General features: G+C 32.8%; 3 protein-coding genes across 7 annotated transcripts; all 3 read left to right on the top strand.

Annotated features, from left to right (window-relative positions):
- The first annotated feature begins 113 nt into the window (after positions 1–113).
- On the top strand, positions 114–8,378 carry LOC148610601 (uncharacterized). Of its 2 annotated transcripts, XM_088595784.1 has the most exons (4): positions 114–2,472; positions 6,526–6,582; positions 7,090–7,168; positions 8,256–8,378. In XM_088595784.1, the coding sequence occupies exons 1-3, from the start codon at positions 2,296–2,298 to the stop codon at positions 7,159–7,161; spliced, it is 306 nt and encodes a 101-aa protein (XP_088451910.1). In that variant the 5' UTR covers positions 114–2,295; the 3' UTR covers positions 7,162–7,168; positions 8,256–8,378. The 2 variants fall into 2 exon arrangements, with proteins under 2 accessions (XP_088451910.1, XP_088451911.1); XM_088595785.1 differs by lacking the exon at positions 8,256–8,378 and having other exon boundaries at positions 7,090–7,172.
- A 5,407-nt stretch (positions 8,379–13,785) lies between these two features.
- On the top strand, positions 13,786–17,758 carry LOC148610602 (uncharacterized). Of its 4 annotated transcripts, none has more exons than XM_088595789.1 (4): positions 13,786–13,996; positions 14,219–14,333; positions 15,036–15,112; positions 15,972–17,758. In XM_088595789.1, the coding sequence occupies exons 1-3, from the start codon at positions 13,983–13,985 to the stop codon at positions 15,108–15,110; spliced, it is 204 nt and encodes a 67-aa protein (XP_088451915.1). In that variant the 5' UTR covers positions 13,786–13,982; the 3' UTR covers positions 15,111–15,112; positions 15,972–17,758. The 4 variants fall into 4 exon arrangements, with proteins under 4 accessions (XP_088451915.1, XP_088451913.1, XP_088451912.1 ...); XM_088595787.1 differs by having other exon boundaries at positions 14,277–14,333; positions 15,510–17,754; XM_088595786.1 differs by having other exon boundaries at positions 14,277–14,333; positions 15,972–17,753.
- A 2,288-nt stretch (positions 17,759–20,046) lies between these two features.
- Positions 20,047–22,780, top strand: LOC148610603 (uncharacterized). Its single transcript, XM_088595790.1, has 4 exons — positions 20,047–20,301; positions 21,184–21,240; positions 22,233–22,310; positions 22,676–22,780. The coding sequence occupies exons 1-3, from the start codon at positions 20,125–20,127 to the stop codon at positions 22,302–22,304; spliced, it is 306 nt and encodes a 101-aa protein (XP_088451916.1). The 5' UTR covers positions 20,047–20,124; the 3' UTR covers positions 22,305–22,310; positions 22,676–22,780.
- Positions 22,781–26,273: the final 3,493 nt, after the last annotated feature.

The raw sequence follows: 26,273 nt of genomic DNA on the forward strand, positions 1-26,273 counted from the left end.
CAAATACATATTCTACTCACATTCGATTTGAAAGGAGCAGCTGGCATAGCAGGATATGATTGCTCTTTCCTGAGCACAAGATGTAAATCACATTTTTGTGCTTAGGCATTTTGTGCACTGTCTTTTTTTCCCCTTTAACTCCGTCAGTTAACTTAAGTCAGTTTTTACAAATACGTATAATTTATACGTTTGTCTACATTGTGTCAATAGATCGTTTCTGTTTCTAGTTTAAATTTTTAACCTTTTGACCATGTACCCCTCAATTGTTCACATGTGATGATGCTTCGGTATTTTGTTGTCGGTATTGAGATAGGTAAAGCACTTTGAAATAAGATGAGTTAACTGATGTTTTTTGGTCTACGTATGCTATAAATGTACGTTATAGTAGCCCTTCTTAAACAAATCATATCACCATATCACCATATCAAACAATCAGCAACACAAGCAAAGAAACGAACGAAACAAAAACAAAAACAAAAACAAAAACAAAAACAAAAACAAAAACAAAAAAAACAAAAACAAAAAACAAATAAAAAAATATAGCTTTGGTTTCGAAAGGGTACCAGATTAAGACTGCTTATGTGATTCGTAACTACTTCTGAATACTTAAAAGAAATAAAAATGATGTTGATGGGTTTTCAACATGCGTGAATAACATCCTATTTGATTTTTATAAAGGCTTCCACTTAAAAAAAATTGATAGTTTATAACCAGATTTCCAGTGCAAAAAGAGTAAAAATAACCTATCAGATCATTTTGTGATAAGATAGCTTGCATTTCGTGACAATTCTACAGACTCGATGATAGGAACTGTAAGTTTTGGTATTTTATCTAGAAAGGTCGTGTCAATATCTTATTTAGTATAAAGAACTAAACACTGAATCAAGATTAAACCTAACCCTGAGTATACCGAAGACCTGTTTACAACGGACACGATTTGAAGTCCCTTGAATCTAGGTGGAAATGTTTAAATCAAACAAATTCTACATTCATAAAGGAGTTCGGTTGGGTATGCGTTCTCTGATTTTCTAGAAACACCCACCGAATTGCTCATAAAAAGTCCGGGGTAGACGATAAAGGAAAAGAAGTTAAGAATCCATTTCAATCATAGAATAAATTTAGTAAATTAAAAGTTTCATTTGAAATAAAACGAGTCTTTTTGTAACTTTGAATTCTATTATTTACATACTGGTATACAATATCATTATAACAATGAACCCCTCCTTAGTTCACTAAAAGAAGGAGACATGGTAATCTGTTACACAAACACTGTGTTTTGATCTTATTTAAAACTAGAGTGAGGGCTTTTTTGTTTTCGATTTTGAGAATGATGATTAGTACATAAAACTTTGACAACCAATATTTTAAACGCTTTTTAAAAAATTCCCGGTTGCTAATTTTTACGGACTCTGTCAAGTATACATATTCGCAATTATCAATTTACACCGTGATTTCATAGAAATGTAATGGAAATCTGTTCACCCTCATGACAAATGATGAGTGTAAGGTAAAAATAATGAAAACAACACAGTACTTGTAGTCATGAAAACTGAAATGTCAAGGAAGAATGACGAAGCAGAAATTACATCTTGACGCAAACATGTTGACATCAAATACCGACGTTGTTGTCCAAATAAAATTAATAATACTGAAAAATAATAAAGATAATGATAAAAAGCTAAATTTTAAACAAAAATGATAACAAACATTCTGATAACAATCATCCACAATATAAATAACACAAACAAAAATGAACACGTAAACTAGAGCTTGATGGAAAGCCACATGCATAACGCTTCTGGTTAAAAAAAAGAGTTTAAGACACATGTGCAATATTAAATACAACAAAAAGGTTATTTAATTTGGGATTATAACTCACGATTTACTTGACAAACACATAAGCAAAACCAACCAACCAAACAAACATACAAACACACATGGCTGGAATGTCCATAAAAAATATATGTAAAGAAAAGTTTTATATCATACTCAATACAAGCTTTAAAAATATTGACAATATCTGCTTTCTACATCAGTTGATCAGTGGAATAAAGTTGAACTGTTCAACAGTAATATGTGTTTAATTTATAGAACGTACTTTACAGGAAAAGTGAGCATAATAAGTTCAAGGAGACATATTATGAACAATAACATGTACAAACCGGACGTGTAGACTTCTAACTCATGGATTTTCTCTCTTCTAATTAATCAAATACAAAAACTATTTCTATGTAAGGTCGTCTCCTAGGGAAATAAAGTAAGTGCTTTTCTGGAGAAGAAAGAGAATTGTGCATCATGATTAAAATTATTTTAATCATTTGTATTGTTGGAAGTAGCTTTGGTCAAGCAGGGGGCTGGCAGGATTACCATGGACCGATACCTATTGCTGTACTCAATTCAGTGAGGATGAAGCTCCTTACTGCTGAAAACATCATAGTAATGAGAATGGAAACACGAAATGCCAAATCACAGGTATGTTCGGCAACCTATTTTATAGACCAAAATTTTCAAATGAGTGATTACAATAGATGGAAGTATTTTTAGCAAATATTGAAAGGTATACTATTAACTGTTAGTAATTTCATTATTAAAATAAACAAAAATAAGAAAAAGATAGTTTGAATAGCATCAAGGTACAAAAAGTGTTAAAATTAAAGTGTAAATGCTCAATTCAAAGGATAAATACTGAAGTAAATACCCACTTAAACAGGAAAGCAGAACAATATTAAATACACGAATAGAGCAAAACAACAACAAAACATTTGAAATACAACAACTGTTAACACACCAACCCCACAAAAACAAAACATTGCTACTTTTATAGATTAAACTAAAACTATTTTTAAAGTATCATTCTGTGTAAAAAAATAGCACTCCAGCTTAGAGCATGCAAAACGTGATACATGGTTGGAAAATCTAAATCATCCGTTTTAATATTTTGTTAAGAAATGTTTTAGTTTACAGGAACTACCATGTGTTTATTTATTCATAACCCTTGATCTTAGAAAGAGTTATCAAGGGAACCAAGGTTATAGTGGTAATCAAAGGAATGTAATCCTCCAGGGACAAAGACCAGACATGGAAAACATGCATACACAACAAAGAACATAAAGTAACTAAAATCTTACATACAAAGTAACAAATGCAAATGAGCAACTCAGACTCCACTAAAAACTGGGAGCATGGACCAGGTGCACCGGAAGGGTAAACGTCCGCTGCTTTTCTAGAAACACCCGCCGAGTTGTTCAAAAAAAAAGTCAAGTCCGGGGTAGACAAACGAGGAAAGGAAAAGTATGACCCGTTGAATAAATCAGTTTTCATGGTTCAGATGGACACAACATAACGATACACGAGTTTAAGTTGACGACCATAAACTCCTGTAGCGATGACTTAAATCTTGTAGCAACATAACCCTGCACCAGAAGCCTAATTGTTAGAATTCTAGCGCGATACAAAAAGTCTGTGTAGTTTCGGCAAGCTCTGGCATAACGTATGAGTTGTGATATGAACACTCCATACGCAGGTGCTGAAGGGATGAAAGGAAAGTTGACAATTCTGAATGAAGTTATCACGTTTGTCGTAAAGTTTGGTCAATAGTTTTCCTTTACCATCGATTTCTAAGTGTAGGTCAAGATAGGAGGCTGACTTCACAGTGTCTGTAGTATCCTTTATCTCAATGTCTTTGGGGTAGATGCGATTTATGAAATCCCCGAAATTAGGATTGTTTAAAGATAATACGTCATCTATATAGCGGAAACTGAGATTAAAGGATCTAGTCAAACAATATTCTTTCTTCCGGATCAGATCAGCTATGAAGTCAGCTTCATAAGAGTGAATGCATAGGTCAGCAAAGGAGCACAATTTGTTCCCATTGGAATGCCGACTGTTTGTTGAACAACACGTCCACCACACTGGACAAATATGTTGTCGATTAAAAAATTCCAGCATTCTGTAAACATCTTCCTCTGTATTTTTGGAAGGTGATTTTGAATTATTTCTTACAAAGTTCTCTACCAAAACTATATATTTGTATCTAGGTGTACCATCTTTTTTTTGGAAAAACAACGATGTATAATGTTTTTGAGTCGGGATTTTAATTGAGTATGGGGAATAGAAGTATACAGTGTCGAAAAAGCATAGGTTTTAATGCTATTATTTTCAGATAATAGTCTTAAACTGATTGTCTCCAAAAGATCTTTCGAATTTTTCAGGATCCACATTGAATTAATACAACTACGGGAGTAACAAGAGTTGTGGTAGAACTGCAGTCCCTCTTTGACAGTTGAGTATAGAAGTTTTGAAAGAGGTTTGGTGGTACATTTTGCAGATCCAGTTATGAGACTTTGTTTGTATGGATTCTTGTGGAGTTTAGGAATCCAGTACATAGATAGTAAATCACAATTATCGTCCTTGGCAGAGAGACAAAAGAGGATAGCACAGATTTATTGTTTTCCATAATCTCTTCCTTTAAGAGTGTGGTAGCAGTATAGGTCTTATCACTGCTATTATTTTCTACGTCTACCTCTGATAATAAACATTGGAGGTAAAACGTTTTGCAGACAAAAACAATGTTGTTTTGGGCTTTGTCTGCTGGTACGACAACATATTTGTCCTGTATAGTAGACAATGTTTTTGCTACATCGGGGTCTTTGAAAAATGATGTAGCCTTGGCACTCATTGCCCCACTTAACACTTTTATTCGTTTCAAAATTAAAGACCTCACGGCCTTTAACCACTCTGAAAGAGAATCAATGTCTTCTTGTTCCCGTTTTATCCATTTTCTTACCTAGTCCTCCACGGCATTCATAAGAACCTTAAAGTTATAATTCCATTTTATGGAGCGTGGTTCAAGGTACTTGGGATCTTTAGAAAGGATATTACGCAGAGATTCGTTTTCGATTAAATCACCCGTAACGACGTGACCAGAAGGACCATTTTTGAATGGAGAGTTTTTGTAAGAACATTCAGGTGGTTTAGCCATGAAGTCCTTAATCTCGAGGTTCTACAATAGCCTTTTATGATTGAAAATTTTGAATGCAATAGATGAAGTGTAGGAATATGAAATAATTGGTATGTCTTTGTCTTTGAAATGTGGGGGAATTTTGTTGGTAACGTTTTTGTGATGGAGGATGTTAGCCAAATTAATTGCATCTATACCTTTGTTGACAAACGGTAGTGGAAGAAATGATCGTCTTTCTTCATCTTGACTTTTCACACAAACTGGTTTAAAGAATCTGTGGAAACCAATCTCCAAAATGATGGCAACAAGTCTGTATAATGATGAGGTGGGGTCCGAAACAGGAAGGGAGTGTAGTAGAGTGAAAGGTATAGAATAAAGTTTGGTTTTAATGTGATGTAAGTCCAAGAGGTTTTTATATGAACGGAAGGAGACCATCTATGCAGACATCATGTAACTTAGGTGACCTATAGTGGCGACGGTCATGACTCCTTTCCCGTCTTGGATATTTGTCAAAGAAATTCATCACAATTATGCTATTGTTATATTGGCTTGAAAGGTTTCCTATACTTTTGATGTTGTCATTGCATCCGTAAGGTATTGCACTATCTAGTTTGCAGACTGAACGCTTGATTGGGTACTTTTTGTTGAATTGGTCGGGGCACTTTCCATACCAGATGTGAGCGTGCTAAGATTCCCATCTGGGAACACCACATTCTTACAAGACAACAGTGTGTCCGATCTGCTGTCAGGTTCCGACCTTTTTATACTGGGCGACGTCCGAGCCAGTTTTTTTTCATACCTCTTGTTAAAACCATTAATTTTTAACAACAAATTGTATTACTGGGTTGATGATGTCCTCGGGGACGAATCCACCAGCAGAGGTATCGACCCAATGATGTGAAAGAGTTATCAAGGGAACCAAGGTATGAATAGTGTTGTATGTATTGTAGAATTCAAAATTTACGGAAGATAACTCAGTAAATGACAATGAAACACAATAGAAAGAATAAAAAAGTAACTTAGGGAACCAAGATTCTAGCGGAAATCAAAAGAAAGGCCAGACAGGGAAAACAGACACACACAACAAAGGACAAAGTACGTGATTTTCGATGTGAATGTTCTCTTTTAAAGACAAGGCAGATTGCAATCTTAATAAAAATATGTGAAGCCTTTTTTGGGATGTATCAAATATAACAGACTTTGCATGATTCTAACAAAGACTGCTACTTACATTTACCATGGCGCATCTGTGACATAGATCTTTTTTACTATTTATATAGGGAAAATATGCGGGAAATTTTTCCTGCTATTCTGCCATTAGTGGACTTCAAATAAATTAATGTCTTAAAACGGCAAATTTTACAAACACTTTGATGGCAATACAATTCCTGCATTTTTCTTTATTTGTCGCACCTTTTACACATTTTGCCTGATTGTCAGACAGCTGAGCATTACGTGATCGATGTAAAATCCAGAACAGACGCTCATGATACCTTTCTTGTAAAGCCCTTAGATATTAAAAAACTATGGATGTGGATAGATGAATATAATATCATTATTTGCAGGTCGTTACTGGTGTGAACTATAAGTTTGATGTTAAAGTCACTAGTGTTGGAGGTCAAGTGAGTAATACTGCATTTTTGTTACACTGATAGATTCCTTCATAACCTTTTATGTTCCATATATCATTATATATAATAGTTATTTCCACAATAGAAGAAACATCTCCAGACTTGGCATTTGTTGTAGTTATATTTAAAAGCTCATGTGCTTTAATTTTGCAGCAGTGTGGTAAATAAAAGTCCAAATTATGTAAATTCATATGAAATCTACAAGAACTCCTTCACGCGTTCGGCATATAAGAAAATAAATAAAATTTAAACGATATTTTTATCTGCAAATTTTGACGATTGAAATAATTAAAAGAGATTAATCCTTGAAATTTTAGAAAAAAGTTAATTCCCCCACGTCTCCTAACAGGAAATATTAGAAGCTTAACAATAACTAGGGTTATTTTATGTTTTCTGGACTACCATTTATATTGTGTTAAACAATTAAGCTGTTTGGCAGTAAAGTATTGTTTTGCATTTACGTCAGATTAATAACGAAAATTTATACTTATTTTTCAGATTGTTAACTGCCACTTTCTAGTGTTTCAGGGTTTAAGTGGCATTGCTAGAGTTAAGTCACACACGTGTTAAAAAGTTGGTAAGTTTGTAATTGCCAGTCTTTGATTATTAAGCAAAGTTTATAAATTTGAAACATGCATATAAAACAAATGTGTCTATATCCTAAACTTGCCTTTGCTATTTAGAAAGAACATTCTTTCACATCTTCTGAGCCTATTATGTGTTTATTCATTTTACGAACGTAGATAAAAGTAATAACAAAATTATATATCGCAAAGGAGTATCATTGTCCCACCTCTGCTAATTATCAGTTGAAATCAACGAATCGGCGCTCTGTATTTTGATCACGTGCAGACGGTGTATTTCCGATACATGGTCACTATTTTAGCAATACCCGGTTAGTTATCCTTTTTTTGTTTACTACAACTAAAATGGCGACCAAACGTTTTGCGTCGCTTACGGCAGACGATATACAAAAAAATTAAAAGAAAATGATGGTGAATTCAAAGAAACCATTAAAAGTAATCAAAAGGCCAATACCACATGGTATAAAATATGTATATAACTACATGTACATAGCACGCCGTAAAAATCCTAATTTTAGGGATTGCATATAAAGAAAGTGCCCTTGAGTGAAATTATAATGTCAGAGCTGTGGGGTTTTGACATGCATGTTTCTGATTTTTACCATCCATTTTTTCTTCAAAAAAAAAACAAAAAAACAAAAAAAACAAAAAAAAAAAAAAAACAAAAAAAAACATAAACAAAATCTTACTGAGTAAAATATTCTTTTAGCAGTTTTCTTGAAACCTACTTTTCAACTTTATGATATTTCGTTTTAAGACGACACTTTCCTTACCGTTACACATGGTCTATGCTCTCAATTTTTGGCTGCGTCCGAGTTGCTCATTTGCATTTATTTATTTGAACGTGTTATTTTATGTTCTTTGTTGTGTGCGTCTGTTTTCCTTGTCTTGACTTTATCCTTGGAACACATTCGTTTGCTTTCCACTCGAATCTTCGTTCTCTTGATAACTCTAATAATACATAAACAAAGAATGTATCAGCAATTACTATCAATTGGAATTATGTTTTACAAACTTTTGATTTCTACTCAAATCATGGTTCTCTTGATATACTTCAACAAGTTCATTTGTCTTTTGTAGGAGAAATCGACAAAAAAAACACAGATATTCCAGAGTGGATAATTATATACAGAAATTTGACTTAATTGCATCTTAATTCATTAATAAAATTTAAAAAAAAAATCATATGTTTTAACAATTTACCTGCTACTTTTAATAAATCTCGACAGTTTTACAACGTAATATAAGCATAGGTATACAACACATAGATTTACCATATAATAATCTAGATATTTACACGAGTTGTGTTCTTATAAACGTTCCCCAAAGTGTATAATGAAGAATTTGTTGCATAATGTACGATATTTAACTTTTTAATTGCAGTTAACAATTAAGCCTGGAAGGCAGTATTTCATTAACGGAGTATTCTCCAAATGGCTGTCTAACATTTTATCCTAGATTCTACCAAAAAGTCTGCCTCTTATTCTTCACCTCGAAATTTCTATAACCTTGGTTCCCTTGATTACTCTTCCAAAGGAGGTAATATTTCCACTAAACGCGACATCTATGATTTATAAAATGTCAACTATCTCTTTACTCTTAGAAAAGAGTACTCCAGTAAATGAAGGTTTCACCAAAATTCGTCTTTCCATAAATTGTGATAATTATGTTGATTTCCAAGAAAGATATCAGAGTCTAACACAAAAATCACAGGAAAAAAGGATATATATAATTGATTACAGTCATCATTTGAAAAGTTTTGCGGTCATCATTATAAATTGATTGACCGATATAGGGCGTCCTTTTCCAGTATGATCAGTATATATGCTGACATGTTCTTTCTCTTTTACTGGACTCGACTTGGAACAAGCAGCGTGGCGAGCGTTTTGCACGAAGCAACGGCTGTTAACTCTTCCGGAATACATAAGTTCACCATTTAATTGTTTTTGTTTCGTGTTGTTCGCTTTTTTTGTGCGTATTTTCAGTTGATTTGTGTTTTACGGTTGTTCTTGATGTGTTCTCCTTTGGTGTTCTCTGGGTTGTCTCGTCCGCCAAGGATTTCCACTCGCTTGCTCATTAAGTATACAATGTAGCTATTTTTTCTTCATTGTTATAGATCGGAACCGTTTTTTTACAAGGAATAACTGACATTCAATAAAAAAAAATCTACCAGCGGCCTTAAAACGTGCCACTCTTTCGTCTACCTTTCATCATGCATCATCGCTATGTACAATAACAGTGCATATCACACATATAAGATAAAGTTATAACGAAATGTTTTTCCTACATCATTTCGCGATATGCAATTATGTAGCTGTATGGTGGTAAAAAATGCAAGTTTAACGATGAAACGGTTCATATGTTTTGTAGATACAGATAGCAAAAAGAAATACTGTAAAAGTACTTTAATTCGTGGATACAAATTTTTGTGGACTAGTGAAGTAACACAAGTTCGTAGATTCTTGAATTCGTTGTTTTGAAGTTTCAAAAATACATACCATTGAGAATCTACAATTCGCTGGGAACCAAATTTCGTGGATTGACCTATCTACGAAAACCACAAAAAATGGGTACCCCACGAACAATATTTCTTTTACAGTGAAAGAAAAATAGTACGGGCATTTATTCGATGAAAGCACGCTGCGTATGCTTGAATACAACGATCTATTTACTGCAATAACTTAAATCACATCTCTTGGTCCAATCCATTTCCCACTCTGAACTGATTTTTAACCATTCGCATGCCACTTAAATCAGTACTTTTGGTTCATGTCCAAGCAGGTTCAAGTGGTGTCCATAGTTTGAAAAGTTCGTTTTCAAACTTGTTCGTACGGCTGAAAAATAAGCTCAAAAAATTAGTGTCTGTCTCTGCAGAAATTGGGCACTTGGTACAATATGTAAATTAACCCACCAAATTGAAATATAATTTAAATGCTACTATTAGTATCATGGAAATTGACAAAAAATTTCGTATCATTTATGTAAAATGGGTTATATAGATAAGATCAGTTCTTGAAAAACTGCCCTAGAACCGTCAGAAGAAATGTTCTATGAAAGATTTAGAACAATTCTTGCACAGTTGTAGAGCCAGATCTTCTGACAGTTACCGATAAATTTCGCCTCGGTACTATCCTCCCAAAACGAAAAGAATCAGTACAGCCTATATATGTAAGCAGTTATAAAAAAAACGATGTTTGTGTACCATCACGAGCGTTCAACTGGTTTCTTTGGACTATCAAATAAGTAAACATTTCAAAATACTCAAGTAATCAAAGTTGATAAATAGTTATACATTTCAACTGATAATCATTTTAAACAACACAATAGTTCGTGCATAACACAAAAATATATAAATTAGTAAATGTATCTATATAACTGATCACTCAACTCTCCTTTTACATCGGAAATGCATGTATTGAGAGAAGATCATTGCGGTCATTTCCAGTGATCCGGTTTTCACTCTGATATCGTCTTTTGTTTTACGGACTTCCCTTTTTGACTCTTCAATTGACTATTGCATAGAGTTTATAAGTTCATTAACTGTTATTACCATTCATGGCAAGGGGCAGACGCGTCAATGAAGAGGAAGAAAATGTAAAATGTCCTTTTTTAATAACGTTTATGGATGTATATCGTGTAAAAGCTTGGAACACTTAAAACAGTTTTATAGCATTTTCGAGTTAATTCGTTCTTTCCAAATTGATAAACAAGAGGAATTTACAAAACCTATTACGTTTGCCAGAAATTGAATTAGAAAGAAGAGGCTTAAATGAATTAATCAACCTTGTTTCTAAACATGGCACATAGTCTTTAACTTTCATTTATTCTTGACAAGGAAAGATATGTTCCAATGAACTACATTTTTCTTTCGATCACCCTTAGATATTGAATTTTTAGTTTTCTAGGTAAACTTCTCTTATAAGGTTTATATGAACATTGCCTCCTTACCACATAAGTGTGTTTAAGTTGAATGAGTGTCGGTAGTTAACTTTTTCTATGCCGTTTTTAATCTACATTCATGGAACTAATTAAGTACCGGTCTTTCTAAAAATCAGACAGAAGGGGATTCATGTATGTCAAAAACCCACCGAATTCTGTTTAATTTCTTGTTCAGAAAAAGAAAGTTACAGATCAAATAAACAGTCTTAGCTTTTCATTGGTTGTTGTGCTTTTGATATAAACATTATGCAGATTGAACATGAACGTAGCAATTTGCCAGAGTTATCGTTCTTATATGGTTTCATTTTGTTGCTTTTAGTGGGAGATTATATTTGTCTGAAATTTAGATATATTTCTTCTTACTAATTGTTTATGTAAATTTCACGTCAATATTCCATTCAGTAATTCCAGTTTAAACCATCAAATTCAGCATACAATGGATCATCAGTTTTAAAACAAATGTCAAACCTGTCTTCACTCAATTTACTGATATCAGGAAAATGGTTCATAAATATAACCATCATTGGTGGCTTAAATGTTTTCATTTTGCACTCATATTTAGTGCTTAAAAAGATTCCTTTCTTTACATCTTCAAGAATCTCATAATTTAAGGACGATTGTCTTACTGTATGTTGATTTCGGCTTCGATGGCGTGTTTCACTGTACATCGGGGATCAGATTATTGACAATTCCGAACTTTGGTAACGTGATTAAAATTTGATAACGGTAAAAGAAAACAAAATATAATCTATATAATTGTAAGCTTTTAAGTGTAAAGCTTTTGTCAAAAACTCAAGTTGGGCCAAATTTGGAACTTAGTGAAGCTAAACCTTTACACGAACACTAAATAAATCGATAAACGTGATAAAAAAGCAGCGTAGTGCGTAGTAAATGTTTCGCGCACCTCTCTTACCGTTAATGCCACTTCGAAACAAGTTATAGTACGAATAAGAGTAATGTAAATAACTGTTATAAACAAACAACAATCATGTAGGTGAAATAAAGGAATTTTGCAAGTCGTGTTTACATGACTACATTTTTATTTAATTCAAACCATTATTACCTCACAAATTAATCGTAGTTGACAACCGTTCTGTGGTCTTGTTTCAGCGTGCCGGAGGTAGTTTATTCAATCCGCAGCTCGGTCATATTTACGAACTTGGCAGACACTACCTCTCCCCCAAGTAAAAATAAACAGTATAAGACATGAAATAGAGTGACGACGTCAGACTCGAGGTCAGACAATTACTTTTTTAATCTTATAAGTAGGTTTCAATACAAACAAACCGACAAGTCAATAGATAAGGAAAAGCTGCATGACAAGCGAATATTTTTTCCCAAAATATCAAAACGTCTTCTGAGATCCATTAACTCAAAGCAACCATTAATGCAAAAAAAAAAAAAAAAAAAACGAAACTGACATTCACCATATGGTAAGGCTATTTCAAGCATCTTAAAAGGTGTTAGATAAGTCAAATTTTAAAAAGAAAGACAAAATTGTCGAAGATATATATAATAATAGAAGTATTGGTCTTGGCAGTGTTTTAGTACAAGTCATTAGCAATAGATTCTGAGCAATATTTTGCTGATCTTAATGGGCATGAATTGCACAAACCCAGATTATTGTATTTTTGTGTAGACGCGGTGTGCAAGACAGTGTAACAAAATTTGAATGTTACAGTTTCAGTTCCTGTAAGAATCGGGCAGTAGTTGAAACGTGGTATGAAAAAAAACCATCATTTTGATAGTGTAATTTGACTATTTGCACCATCAGACTCAAAGAAAAAGACAATATTTTCCATATTATGTTGGTGCATTGAGTTTTAATTTATTTGAAATGCATTAATAGTAAACATTTCAAGAGCAGATACTTGAAATGCTCAAACTTTTCTAACATTCTATTGAAAAAAATCTGTGGAAAGCCGGTTGCAGAGATCAAATAATGATTTTTTCAAACAAAGCAAGCATCCTTGAGTGATATTTTATCGTCAAATCGTTGGGGTTTTGACATGCATGTTTCTGATTTGTTTCCGATTTTGCCTGATTCTTACAAACACTTAAATCTCACAGTGGATCATTCGATATTTTAGCCAATATTTATTGGCAAGTTTGGAATGTTCTTTTGTAACAAACATATACCTTTCAATCAAGTACGCTATGTACTTGAAAATTGCCAAAAAGAAATAATTTTTTTCATACATATTTTACATAAAAATATATTGTTATGCTATATAAATGCTGAATCTTAACAAGCAGCTACGTTGGCCCACATTTCATCTCTGATAGCAATCATTTACATGAAAGTATATGCGTTGAGTTCATTAATTGTCTAGTTAGAATAAAAGTAAATGTCCTCCTAAGATATGTCGATTATTGCACTTATAAATAATGGTTTACAGAAATGTGAAATATTTCTTTATTATCAAGGATAATATTTCTGATTTACGGATGTTGACCAAAATTTAAATATAATTGTCCGCGCGATCATTCGCGTATTCTCCGTCAGACTATTTTCTAAATTTTTAAATAACAGGTAAACACACTTCATAATTCATAGCAAGTTAAATAATGCATACGGATATAGATGCCATCACGTTTCTGGTTTTTCTATAAGTAACCTACTTAATAAAAACCAGTTAATGACTTTATAAATTGACATATTTTGCAACATTTTATATTTTAGCACAAAAGACACTATGATCACGGCAGTTTTTCTCCTCTCTATGTTTGTTTGCGGCCTTGGTCAGGACGAAATGACTGGTGGCTGGACAGATTATAATGGGAAGATTCCTGGTGCAGTAATTGCTGCAGTGAAAATGACGCTGGTTAGAGCGGAAAACATAGTAGTTTTATCTATGGAATTCAACAATGTTCAAACACAGGTATTTAAAGCTTACAAGTACATTGTATATGTACAACGCATTGTGTAATAACTATTTTTTCATAACAGCACATTATTAATTTGAACTAAGATTTTACAAAATTACTTACTTTGAAACGAAATGTACGTGAAAGGTACTGCAGAGACTTTACAACTACAGTTTTTGTCATATATACTATAAAACTATAGATTTAACATGACTGTTACCGCTATCAATTCACAGGTATGTTGGATGGGTTAACTATAGATTTAACGTGACTGTTACCGCTATCAATTCACAGGTTGTTGGATGGGTTAACTATAGATTTAACGTGACTGTTACCGCTATCAATTCACAGGTATGTTGGATGGGTTAACTATAGATTTAACGTGACTGTTACCGCTATCAATTCACAGGTATGTTGGATGGGTTAACTATAGATTTAACGTGACTGTTACCGCTATCAATTCACAGGTTTTTTAATTATTATTGGTTGATTGCGTTACCAGATGTTTTAAACAATAGTTTTATCGCATTTATTCTGACTACTGTCCCCAAGTTATTAGTTATAGTTAGTTAAATAAATTTTAAACAAAGGTATTTAATACATCACTTGTTTAAACAACGATACAAAAACTTCATATATATGAACTAGATTAATACTTTTTGTAACTCAGGCATTCAGACAGATATCTCCACTTCATAGTGTCTATCTATCGATTAAATAGATCCTACTTATTGAAAGAGGATCTGCATTCACATTCATTGATCTACCAATTGACAAACCATACTTTTGGTTACTACTTTATCTGTGGATGCCTCTTTCACAACCAACTAAGCATAGATGTGACCATACATTGCATATACATGTATGAACGACGAACACACTTAACGCTTTCCATACTTCACATACGGTAAAAACAAAGTATTTTAAATTAATTGTCTTATCATCATAGTGAATACTAGTTTAAGTTATGATCTTGAAAATTAAAAAAAGAAATGCTTCTTTTTTTTTTCGAGATAATTCCTAGATATAATATAAATACTTTGTAATTTTTAGCCCAGAGTGTGCCGATTTGTAGTGTATGAGGATTTTGATGGCAGTGCAACAGTTACATCACATAAGTGTAAATAGTGGTAAGTTGAAGTGTAATATAAGCAAGATCGTGCTAGTTTGAAAATGCTACCCATTGAACCAAAAGGAATGATGTTTTTAATTCCTTTCGTCAACTTACTTTCCAAGAAAACATTTATTGGAGGCATCACAAGTAAAGTCTGAATCACTATAACATATACATGTATGCGTATTCAACATTAAATGATAAATGATATTATGGTGGTTTGTGTGTAGATACACATAATTACATTATATTTACATTCGTAAAACCTGAAATCTGGATAGCAACAAGATCAACGCAGGACAGAAAATGGCCTTCGAAATTCATTGTTGACCTACACAGGAAGCATTTTTTACTAGCTCAAACCAATGCTTTTTTTAGAGGTTCTTAGATTTGCATTTTACATTTCTTTTTAGATTTTTGCAAACAGACCGAAATGCACATACAATTCCGTAGACTAATTGTTGTTGCAGTTTTGAAACCTTACATTATTCATAAAGACGACTACTTATTAGTACTTTCTAGAGTTGGAAAAATGTTTGCTGCAACTAGTATGCGGGCAATGAACACCTAGATGTGATCGGAGATTACGGAAATATACTGTGAAGTACTATTGTTCGTACCAATTTTCGTGGTTTTGGTTGGTAGGCCTTACCACGAAATTTGGTCCCCAACGAAAAGGAAATTTTCATTGATGTGTATACTTAAAACCTCAAAATCATGAATTCAAGAATTCACGAACTTGTGGGTTGTAACTGTTGTGCTACCCTTGTCCATATAATTTAATCATAGTATGATCACAGCTACAAAATACCTATATTAGTAGTTGGTTGAAACAAGCAGGTGGAATGATTGCATCCTTTTATTTTTTGTTTCAGGAATACCCAGCAGACGAATTGTAGTATATAAATTAATGAATCAGCAATTGAATAGAGATATTGAGTTTTATGACTTAACACCCTCCACCCCCCCCCCCCAAAAAAAAAAAAAAAAAAAATTAAAATTTAAAAAAAAAAACGAACAAACAAACAAAAAAAAAACAAAACAAAACAAAACAAAAATAATACAATAAAAAGAACCTAAACAAACCAGCACAAATTAAAAACAATAAAACAACTAACCTTATTGAAAGTTTAAGGTCTCGATAAAGACTTTCGGCTGTTTAAAAGAATATCAATAAATCCAGGTATTAAATATGTACTATTGTCTATTGGGAACCAAGGTTATACCGGTAATCAAAAGAATGTAATCCAGGGACAAAAACTAGACATGGAAAACAGACATACACAGCAAAGAACATAAAGTAACTAAAATCATACATAAAAAGTAACAAAAGCAAATGAGCAACTCGGACTCCACTAAAATGTAGGATCATGGACCAGGTACACCGGTAGTGTAAGCGTCCTCTGCTTTCCTAGAAAAACCGCCGAGTTGCTCATAAAAAGTCAAGTCCGGGGTAGACAAACGAGAAAAGGAAAACTATCACACCTAGAACAAATCAGTTTTCATGGCGCAGATGGATACACTGTAAAGATCCACGAGTTCATGATGACGTATACTCTCAAAAGTTACAAAAAAAAGATAATGTGAAGATATTATTTATAAGTATATGGTTTTAATGATTTTGCAATGAAGGAAAATTTACGAGTGACAAGAGTACCAGATAGTTTCACCAACTTTACTAAATTGACGTTTGCACTAAGTTATAAAGACATGGGTTATACACTCATCTATGAAATACTCTTAACATGGAAAATAGAAAAAAATTTTAAAAGGATAAGAGGAAATACCAGTTAAGAGCATACAAGACATGAAGTATTCATGCCACGTATTGAGTGGACAGTAGAATAGTCTAAGCGCCCCTAATAAACAGAAAAAAAAAAACGGAACAAAACAAACAAAACCCCAAAAAAGTAATAATGAATAAATGAAAAAAAAAGAAAAAGAACTAAGTACTTACATTAAATGATAACGTGGAAATATATAAAATTCATATCTAAAATATTGAAAATACGATGATTCTATATTTAAAGTCTTGTACTGTATATGTATTTTCATTTCTTGTCAGAAAGCTATATCCCTACAGAAGACTAGATATTCATCATACTTCGTTAGAAACAATTCCAAATCATCTTCCAAATATACAGAAGAAGATATTTACAAAATGCTGGAATTTTTTATCGACAACATATTTGTCCAGTGTGGTGGACGCGTTTTTCAACAAACAGTCGGCATTCCAATGGGAAAATTGTTCTCCTCTACTTGCTGACATATTCCTTCACTTATGAGGCTGACTTTATAGCTGATCGGATCAGAAAGAAAAATATCGTTTAGCTAGTTCCTTTAATCTTAGTTTTCGCTAAAAAGATGACTTATTATCTTTAAACAATCATAACTGGGGATTTTATACATCGCATCTACCCCACAGAACTTGCGATAAAGGATACTACAGACACTGTGAAGTCAGCCTCGTATCTTGACCTACACTTAGAAATCGATGGTAAAGGAAAACTATTGACCAAACTTTACTAAAAACGTGATGACTTTTCATTCAGAATTGTCAACTTTCCTTTCATCTGTGGCAACATCCCTTCTGCGTATGGAGTGTTCATATCACAACTCATACATTATACCAGAGCTTGCTGAATCTACGCAGACTTTTTGAATCGCGCTAAAATTCTAATAAATAGGTTTCTGGAACAGAGTTATGTTGCTACAAGATTAATGTCATCACTACAGAAGTTTTATGGTCGTCATCATGTTCTCGTTTCAGTGTATCTATCTGCGCCATGACATAGTTTTCCTTTCCTCTTTGTTTACCTTGGATTTGACTTTTTATGAGCAACTCGGCGGGTGTTTTAAAAAGCAGAGGATGTTTACCCTACCGGTGCACCTGGTCCATGCTCTCAGTTTTTAGTGGAGTCCGATTCGCTCATTTGCATTTGTTACTTTGCATGTTTTATTTTAGTTACTTTATGTTCTTTGCTGTGTATGTCTATTTTCCATGTCTGGCCGCTATAACCTTGGTTCCCTTGATTACTCTTTTAAGATCTAAAGGATACAAGTATGTATTCAATTTGTTCCGATTTCTGAAAAGACTTTAATAAATGATTATTGGTTAATAGCATTAAGATCTTGGCAGGCATTAATTTTAAGGAATTACACTCAGCAAACAGTTTTGGCCATTTGTTATATTGATGTATGGATTTATCGACCGAATTTTCCTAAAGTGTGTTATTATCTACTTGGCTATTGTGGAAGTTGTTCCTTTTAAGGATAGATAAAAAAAAATTTGTAATGTTTTTTTTTTCGAAGCTGAACAATTTTTAAAATGGACTAGGTCACTGATAACCTCGGTGGGTAGATTAAAGCATATATTGCAAGAGGACAGGTGTCCAGCAAGGGTCATTGTTGTGTTTGCTAGAGAGAAGCAATGCAACACTGGAGTAATGAATGCAAATGTAGAGACTAAATGCAATTTCTGTTCATTTTTCTCTCGGATAAAGGGAAACAAAAATGTTTGCGAATTGATAAAATCTAGGCAGTAGTCAAAAGGTATAGTAAAAGGAAAGTCCGTTTGAGATTAGCATGAGATTACCATGAGTCAACATCGGTAACAAAACAGTAGTCAAAACATTACAGAAGATATGAACGATAAATAAGTGAAAAATAAAAAGAACAAAATACAGTACAAAATATGCAAACCAAGCCACGAATTTCTAAATAAGTAAGTCAATAGTTAGATAAAATATGGCGCATATAGACCAGAGAAAGCATCGTTTGTTCGATATCTTTGTTCGCAACGTGTATCACCTTTAACATAAGTAAAGTTTACTTTGGCAGTGTCTGGAAAAATGTACTGGTACTGTAAATGTACGTTGATCGTTTATAAAGGTATTTCACAACGTTTATATCCTAAAGCAAAGTTATTATGTAATGTAATGGAATATAAAATAGTTCCGTAAACGTGATTACAAAACAGCGTGTTCAAAGGATCTGGCCATCATAATTCACCTTTAACACTTGTCGTTGAAAATTATGGGAATAGAGTTGAAATTGAGAAATCCACAGACAGTTAGTAATATAGAAAACTAGATAAATGAGGAAGCAAGCAATGTAAGGAACGGAAGCATTCTTTGGGTGTGTGTGTGTGGGGTGGGGAGGGGGTGTTATGTACGGATCACTCATTAAAGAAATATAAATAGTCATAACGAAAATTTATAGTTAAGTATAAACATATTCATTACAAGATTATTTTTTCTTTCATTTCTATCGGAATGTAAATTTCGCTTAACGTCATTATAAGCATTAAAAGTATCATTAACACGATTCTATTAGTTCAATTAAACCACTTTGATTTTACGTGATACTAAACTTGTGTTGCCACTAAAAAAAAAATAAAATAAAAATATAAAACACACACACACATCCACTCCATAGATGAAGGAAACATAAATAAGTAAAAGATGGAGATTACATTATTACACCACAATTTGATTTCAGTTTGAAAAGTGTTGATACCATTTAATTTCTAAATTCGATGCTTAAGCAAACACTGATTGATAAAATTACATAATCATAGTTTCCAAAAAAACTCAAAACGAGCCTTATTTACAAAAGCTTACTAATGTAAATACATTTTTATGGAAGTTTAAAGAGAAGGTGGATAAATATCCTTAACCATGAAATACTTGAATATTGTAAAACTTTAGGATATGAAATCCACTTATAATTATTTGTTTGAAAAACCCTTTAGTGTTAGAGTTAGGAAATATATTTATAACTAGATATTATGTCACATATCCAGTTTAATAGTTTAACAGCAATATGTTATGGTGAATGTAATGTAGTTTTACATGCAAAAGCGATAATAAGTTCAAGTAAACATTTTACGAAGAATTACCTGTACAAACCAGACTTGCATATTTCATCTCATAGGTTTTCCGTCGTCTAATAAATCAAGTATAAAAACATTTCTATATAAGGTAAAGTCACTTTCTATTAAAGCCAGAAAACAGAGAACTTTGCGCTATGTTTAAAACTATTTTAATCCTTTGTATCATTGGAAGTAGTCTTGGTCAACCTGGAGGTTGGCAGGACTACCATGGGAAGCTCCCGGATGCTGTACTTAATGTAGTAAGAATGAGACTCCTTGTAGCAGAAAACATGATAGTGGCGAAAATGGAGACAAGAAATGTCAAATCCCAGGTATGTGTTTCAAGTTTTATCTTAAAACAAGGTTTGTCAAATTAGTTATTTTAGATAAAATTGATTGATTAATAATGGTTAAACGTATTATGGTACATATATTTCATGCATTTCACAGCAAGAGCTATTGACAAATTGAGCAGAACCTGCTTCGTACAAGTCTGATACGCTGAGATGGATCTTGTGCTAACCGAAAGCTTGCCATGCATGACAAGCAACTACATTTTTAGACTAAGAACGGTAATCAACAATAAAAGAAAATGAGAGTTGTTCACTGGAGATATTAATACTTAAAATTTGGTTACTTTCTACTGCAGAAAAGTACGAGAAATTTTCCCGCCAGAATTTCTACACTATCCGTCAAGAGGTATTTCAGGATAGACAGCAGATCCAAGGAAATGAACATAGAAAGATATGTTTTTAGGATCTAAATAATGTGTTTGAATAGTTTTATTGATTATCTTGTGATATGATGAATCATCACCCCCTGCCTGGTCTTTGGTGTGATTCAATCAAGTATTGAACCACGATTTGGTATGCAGGCGAGCGCAAACACCGTGACACAATCAAGAGTTTTATTTAAAATGAAGAGTAACCAAAGCTCAACATAGAAAATAACCAACAAGAACACATAAACAGAAAAAAATGAACAAAAAGCAAGCAAGCAAACGAAAAAAATCAACAACAAAAAAAACAACAAAAACAAAAACGAAAAAAAAAAAAAAACAACAACAACATAAAGCAAACATCTTACACTACAAGATGTTACGTGTTCGATGTAAAATACAAAAAAAAGTTTCACCTGGCTTCTTTCTTAATAAAAAAAAATATGCCGAATCATTGATAATTTGTATTAAAAAAAGTAATCATCTTTTTCCGCAGGTCGTTGCTGGTGTAAACTATAAGTTTGATGTTAAAGTCACTGGTGTCAGCGGTCGAGTGAGTATTTGGTTTTGTTTTTAAGGGGTATCTCTCAATACTGTTTTCTGTTTCATTGATCAAAAACATAACACTTGTAGGGTGAATTCTCAAAAGAACTATGCTTAGCTAGTAACATTTAAGCGAACACGACTATAACAGTACGGGTAATTCCAATGTATATAATATCTGCGGGAATAGCGCTCGGCAAAGATGAAAACAAATCAAAAGAATGGTAGCAGTAAAAGGCTAAATATTTACATATTTTTTTTTATTTTCTTGACTTCTATTTATTTAGGGTTAAAACAATAAACCCGTTGAAATGTAAATTGTTGTTCATTTTCAGTTATACTCGGCGTCACATAAATAACATACTGTTAAAATTTGAATAAAAATATTTTCGACGACTTTATTGACACCAACCGTCGTCTAAATTGTCTTAAATGACTTGCTCATTCGTTTAGCCAAACAGCTTCTCAAAAACAAGTCGCTTATTAGCTTAAATCATGCGTAACAAATCCTTACGGGAAAATCCCATACTAATATCCGCCATGTTGGTTTTTACGGGACGATTTGTTTACAAACGAAGTTCGTAAGTTCCCGTCGAACTCCGGTGACAATCGTCTGCTTGATCAACTTCTCGGTATTGTACGTTGTTCGCGTAAAATAAATCCGAGATATCCGAATAACGCCGAAGTGCATTCTGGGTTCTTCGGTTTTTGGACAAACCATTTGAACGTAAACAACATCTCCTAGAAACCCGATCACTGTAAACATGGCCGACTTTTTACAATGTAAATATTGGCACCTAGAATTAAAATCTGACCGGAATTTAACGATTCAATGTTTAGGGAGAAGCCGTTTGGCTAAACGAATGAGCAAGTCATTTAAGACAATTTAAACGAGGTAGGTTTCAATAAAGTCGTAGAAAATATTTTTATTCAAATTTTAACAGTATGCTATTTATGTGACGCCGACTATAGATTATTAAAGATTTTTTTTTTATTTTGCAGATTGTTGATTGTCACTTCCTGGTGTATGTGAATTTAAGTGGCATTGCAAAAGTTAAGTCTCACAAGTGTTGAAATGGGGTAAGTGACTAAGTGCAGGTCTTCTAAACAAATAAGTATTATTTTTGAATTTTAAATATGCATACAAAATTCCCACTGCCCTGATGAAAGGTTCATAGTTGTATTTCTATTTAAAATCAATATTCCTTTACATTTAATGTGCCTAAAATTTACGCATTTAAATGAAGTTCGTTACTTATTATCCGATGGAATAATATTTAAGGTATAATTCAATGGATTTGAAGTATAAATATATCGATACTACTGTTCGATACAACAACGACTACGATATCAACAGCTACAATAACTACAAATCTTTAAATATAAACAGTTTTGGAAAATAAACTTTATTTCTAGCGTTATGACATTGTACGACTTTTTTGCAGGAGGAATTTCTTGAAGCGATGTCAACTAAAGTGTTCAAGTAGATGAAGAGAAATGATGTGTAAAAAAATATGTTAGTGCATAAAGCATTAAAATTTGATAAGATAGTTGTATCACTTATTTGTAACTGTTGACAAGATACCCAACAATATTTCAAGGTATTACAACATAAATATAATGCATACAATTTTACCCTTTCCCCACTAGCAGATACAGCATCAGCAGCTTAATTGTTTCGATATGTCTCCTGAATGTCTTTTATATATTTGTTCGTTCATAACTTAAGAAGAAACGGACCAAAACAGTCCAGTTTAAGGTAATGCGTTAAAATGAATAACCGAGTATTCTCTAAATCGTTGTAATGTATTTTATAGCTTTCAACGGTCTTCTACAAAGCCAAGTACGAACAATGATGCATGTAAATGTAAAAGGCTAGTCATTGCGATTTTTTATTCTTTTTAATACATGTTTGCATGTATAACAATAAAAATAATACTTAATATTGTAGCATAACAATGCGACAAATAATTGGCTGAATGACCGAGACAAACTTATTTTAACCTTTTTTCTCACTGTGGTTTTCAGTGTTATAAAAAGCTATCAGTTGCGTCATTTTGATCTACATTTGCCGTTGGTTATTACACTGATTATGTCTTAAAAATTCCCGCCATCTGCACAGAACTTCTCTTCAAGTACTTTTATTCTTGGTCATAATTTTCTTGGTTTAGGGAAAATAACGTCAGTACGTAGATTCTTGAATTCGTGGATTTGACATTTCTATAATACAAATGAACTTTTAATTTCCTTTCATTTGAACTAAATGTCTTGGTTTACCATCCCACGAAACCCACAAAATTGGTATTCCACTAACAATAATATTTTCATAGAATTTCATGTCCAGAGTTTGTCCAGGTTAAGAATAAAGAATGAAGCCAAAGCTCGTAACCAATTGAACCGTACAAAAACGTAACAATCCCTACACTGCTCGATATAACTTATACGATTTGAAAAAAATAAGTATGAATCTGCATGTTTGCACGTACACATGGCTTTTGTTGTTATTTTGATGATAACATGATGTAAACGAATGACCATAGGTCTGTTTGACGAAAACAAAAAAGAAAACAAAAGAGCAAAGTTGATCGCAAAAAAAAATTCTATGTGAGAGGAAGAGTACATTTATGTACAAGTGTGGAAAAGAACATCGGTTGTCATATTTAAAACAGACACTTCATATATGTCAATCAGGTGACGACCGTACACGAGAATGACAATTCGTTATATTTAGACAACAAATTCTTGTAACAATGGCATATGTAAAATCCGCTGAGCCCAATAACGTTTATGTTTAAAATCATTGTAATATGCTTATAAATAGCTAACACACAGATAGTCTTCAAATTCAAGTTTTCAGTTAATTGCGGAACTGAAGTTAGAGCTTAGTTAACGTGCGTACTTTTATTTGAGTAAGCTTCTGATAATGTAAATTGTTAATTTTTCATATTCTAATTAACCTTTGAGTAAGAAAATCATGTTACCGAAACATACAAAAATATTTGTTTTATTTCGTCTTAAAGATATAAACAACACGACGCAACATATAAAACATCCGTAAACGTGATTTAAAAAAAGGACACATTCACATTTGGTTTACCTGATTTTATGTTTCCTTCATCAATTGCATGTGTCATTTTATAATTACATCATTTCATAACGTGTCCTTCAACCACTTTCTTCTGTGTTTGTGAATTAATCAGGAGAATATGTTGATATAGACGGAGCGTCAGCGGTGACATCCTATACAAGTAAAATGTAAGACCAGAACTATGAATGGCTAAAAAAATATTCTGAGGAAAGTGATGAAAATTGTCGACACGGAAGTAGACGATTGTGCAAGTGTATAGTGAATTTGTTCATACATCTATGGATAGGATTTTAAAAGAAAGTCTCACACATTCTCCTCCCCGATTGTGACTTTGCCCATATCAATATAGCGGTGCATCGTAATCCAAGAAAGAACTCCGTCCACTTTGGCACATCTTAAAATCATGTTAACCTATATGTACTAATATCAGTGTACTTGTAATATGCTTGATTTCATTTCCCAATTAACAAAGTGTTTAATACATGCATGTTATTATTTGATATTCCTCTTTCGTATCAATATTGTGCTTGACAATGTTCCATTAAATTTGTTTTGCCGTGTTCAATATCTCACATTAAGTTTTTAGAGGAGGGTATGTTTCTTCGAGATTGAAATGATGATTAAATTTACACTGCAATTTCCATGCCCTTGTAGACCAATATATTGTGTCTTTCTTCGATCTGACACATTTTCCTGTTCTGCATTCATGATATGTTATATTAGATAATTTCTTTTTTGGCAATCCGAAATAAAAGAGAAACATTGATCTATGATGATGAAACAGAAAATTAATACATAGAAACTTTTTAAAAATGATATTTGGGTTGTTGTTTATTTACATTGAGTACTTCCTTTTAAAAACCTTTCATTGAGTAATAAGTCAAGAAGAAAATAAAATAAGAAATATGATCAATACATATTGAAGTGTTCCTCTAAGACCAGTAACACATCTTGTCATTCAATCGATCATTTCAATTAAATCATATGTATAACCCCAATGTGATTCGAGTGTCTTTTGCATTTCAATTTTAGACCGTCATTTTTATAATCTGTAGTCAACTTCAAGATCCACTAAACCAGAAGTAGTAATGTCACCATTTCACTGCCCATACACGACAGGAGTTAGCGTAATGTGAAGAAACTTATAATAGTGGGTACATTGTTTTGTCTTTATCAACTTTTTTTTATTATCATTTAAGGATTCTTAATATTCCGTGAATGTTATTACATTGTATACCATTAAGGCTTCCAGTGTGATGAGCATTGTTTGTAACTTAAGTTCGTGTTTAAAAAAAAAGTTCTCACGGACAATATATCCTTCACAGTATTTGATTTCGAATCAACAAACAAATACCGTTTTCATTCTGAAATGATTCATTCTGTACAATACTTTTTGCTCAAATATATATTTTAGTATATTTGAGTTTCAATATAGTCTAACAATAAACACCTATTTAGAGGTCCTATGACTATGTATTCCATTCAATTCCAAGACACTCGATATGTTGTGCGATTGACATGATTACAAATTGTCAAATTGTCTTCGATTGTCTTTTCATACCCTGCACTTGCAACAGAGTATTAATAGGGTCTGTTAACTGATAGATAATCTAATTCAATCAAAATAACAATAATGTGTGTTTTGTTTTTACTCTACTGAAAATAATTAATAGGTAGATAGGGTGCCTTTTTAGAACAAAAAAGCTGAAAAAAGACTTAACCTTAGAGATAGAAACTTAGTAACGAGTATAAGAGGTAGAAAAGCAAGGCATTGTAATAAAAAGGCGAAAGAAACATCGTTTTATCGTTCTGACGTAACTCACTTGTCAAAGTTGTGTAATATAAATGTTGTTTGGCAGTGACAGAGTTAGTCTCACTCATATAGCGGGATGAGGTAAGATGTGCGGATGCATCATGTCCTTACGTCATATTTTAGAAAAAAGACATTAGGGTAG

This window comes from Perna viridis, chromosome 8, assembly GCF_037379345.1.
Source record: "Perna viridis isolate PV_CMFRI_1.1 ecotype Kerala chromosome 8, ASM3737934v1, whole genome shotgun sequence".
Lineage (NCBI taxonomy): Eukaryota > Metazoa > Mollusca > Bivalvia > Mytilida > Mytilidae > Perna > Perna viridis.

Coding starts and splice junctions, on each gene's coding strand:
- LOC148610602 (XM_088595787.1), top strand. CDS start 13,811: ATGATCACGGCAGTTTTTCTCCTCTCTATGTTTGTTTGCGGCCTTGGT. Junction 13,997..14,276: donor TCAACAATGTTCAAACACAG/GTATTTAAAGCT, acceptor ATCAATTCACAG/GTTGTTGGATGGGTTAACTA. Junction 14,334..15,035: donor TTACCGCTATCAATTCACAG/GTATGTTGGATG, acceptor TGTAATTTTTAG/CCCAGAGTGTGCCGATTTGT.
- LOC148610601 (XM_088595784.1), top strand. CDS start 2,296: ATGATTAAAATTATTTTAATCATTTGTATTGTTGGAAGTAGCTTTGGT. Junction 2,473..6,525: donor CACGAAATGCCAAATCACAG/GTATGTTCGGCA, acceptor CATTATTTGCAG/GTCGTTACTGGTGTGAACTA. Junction 6,583..7,089: donor TCACTAGTGTTGGAGGTCAA/GTGAGTAATACT, acceptor CTTATTTTTCAG/ATTGTTAACTGCCACTTTCT.
- LOC148610603 (XM_088595790.1), top strand. CDS start 20,125: ATGTTTAAAACTATTTTAATCCTTTGTATCATTGGAAGTAGTCTTGGT. Junction 20,302..21,183: donor CAAGAAATGTCAAATCCCAG/GTATGTGTTTCA, acceptor CTTTTTCCGCAG/GTCGTTGCTGGTGTAAACTA. Junction 21,241..22,232: donor TCACTGGTGTCAGCGGTCGA/GTGAGTATTTGG, acceptor TTTATTTTGCAG/ATTGTTGATTGTCACTTCCT.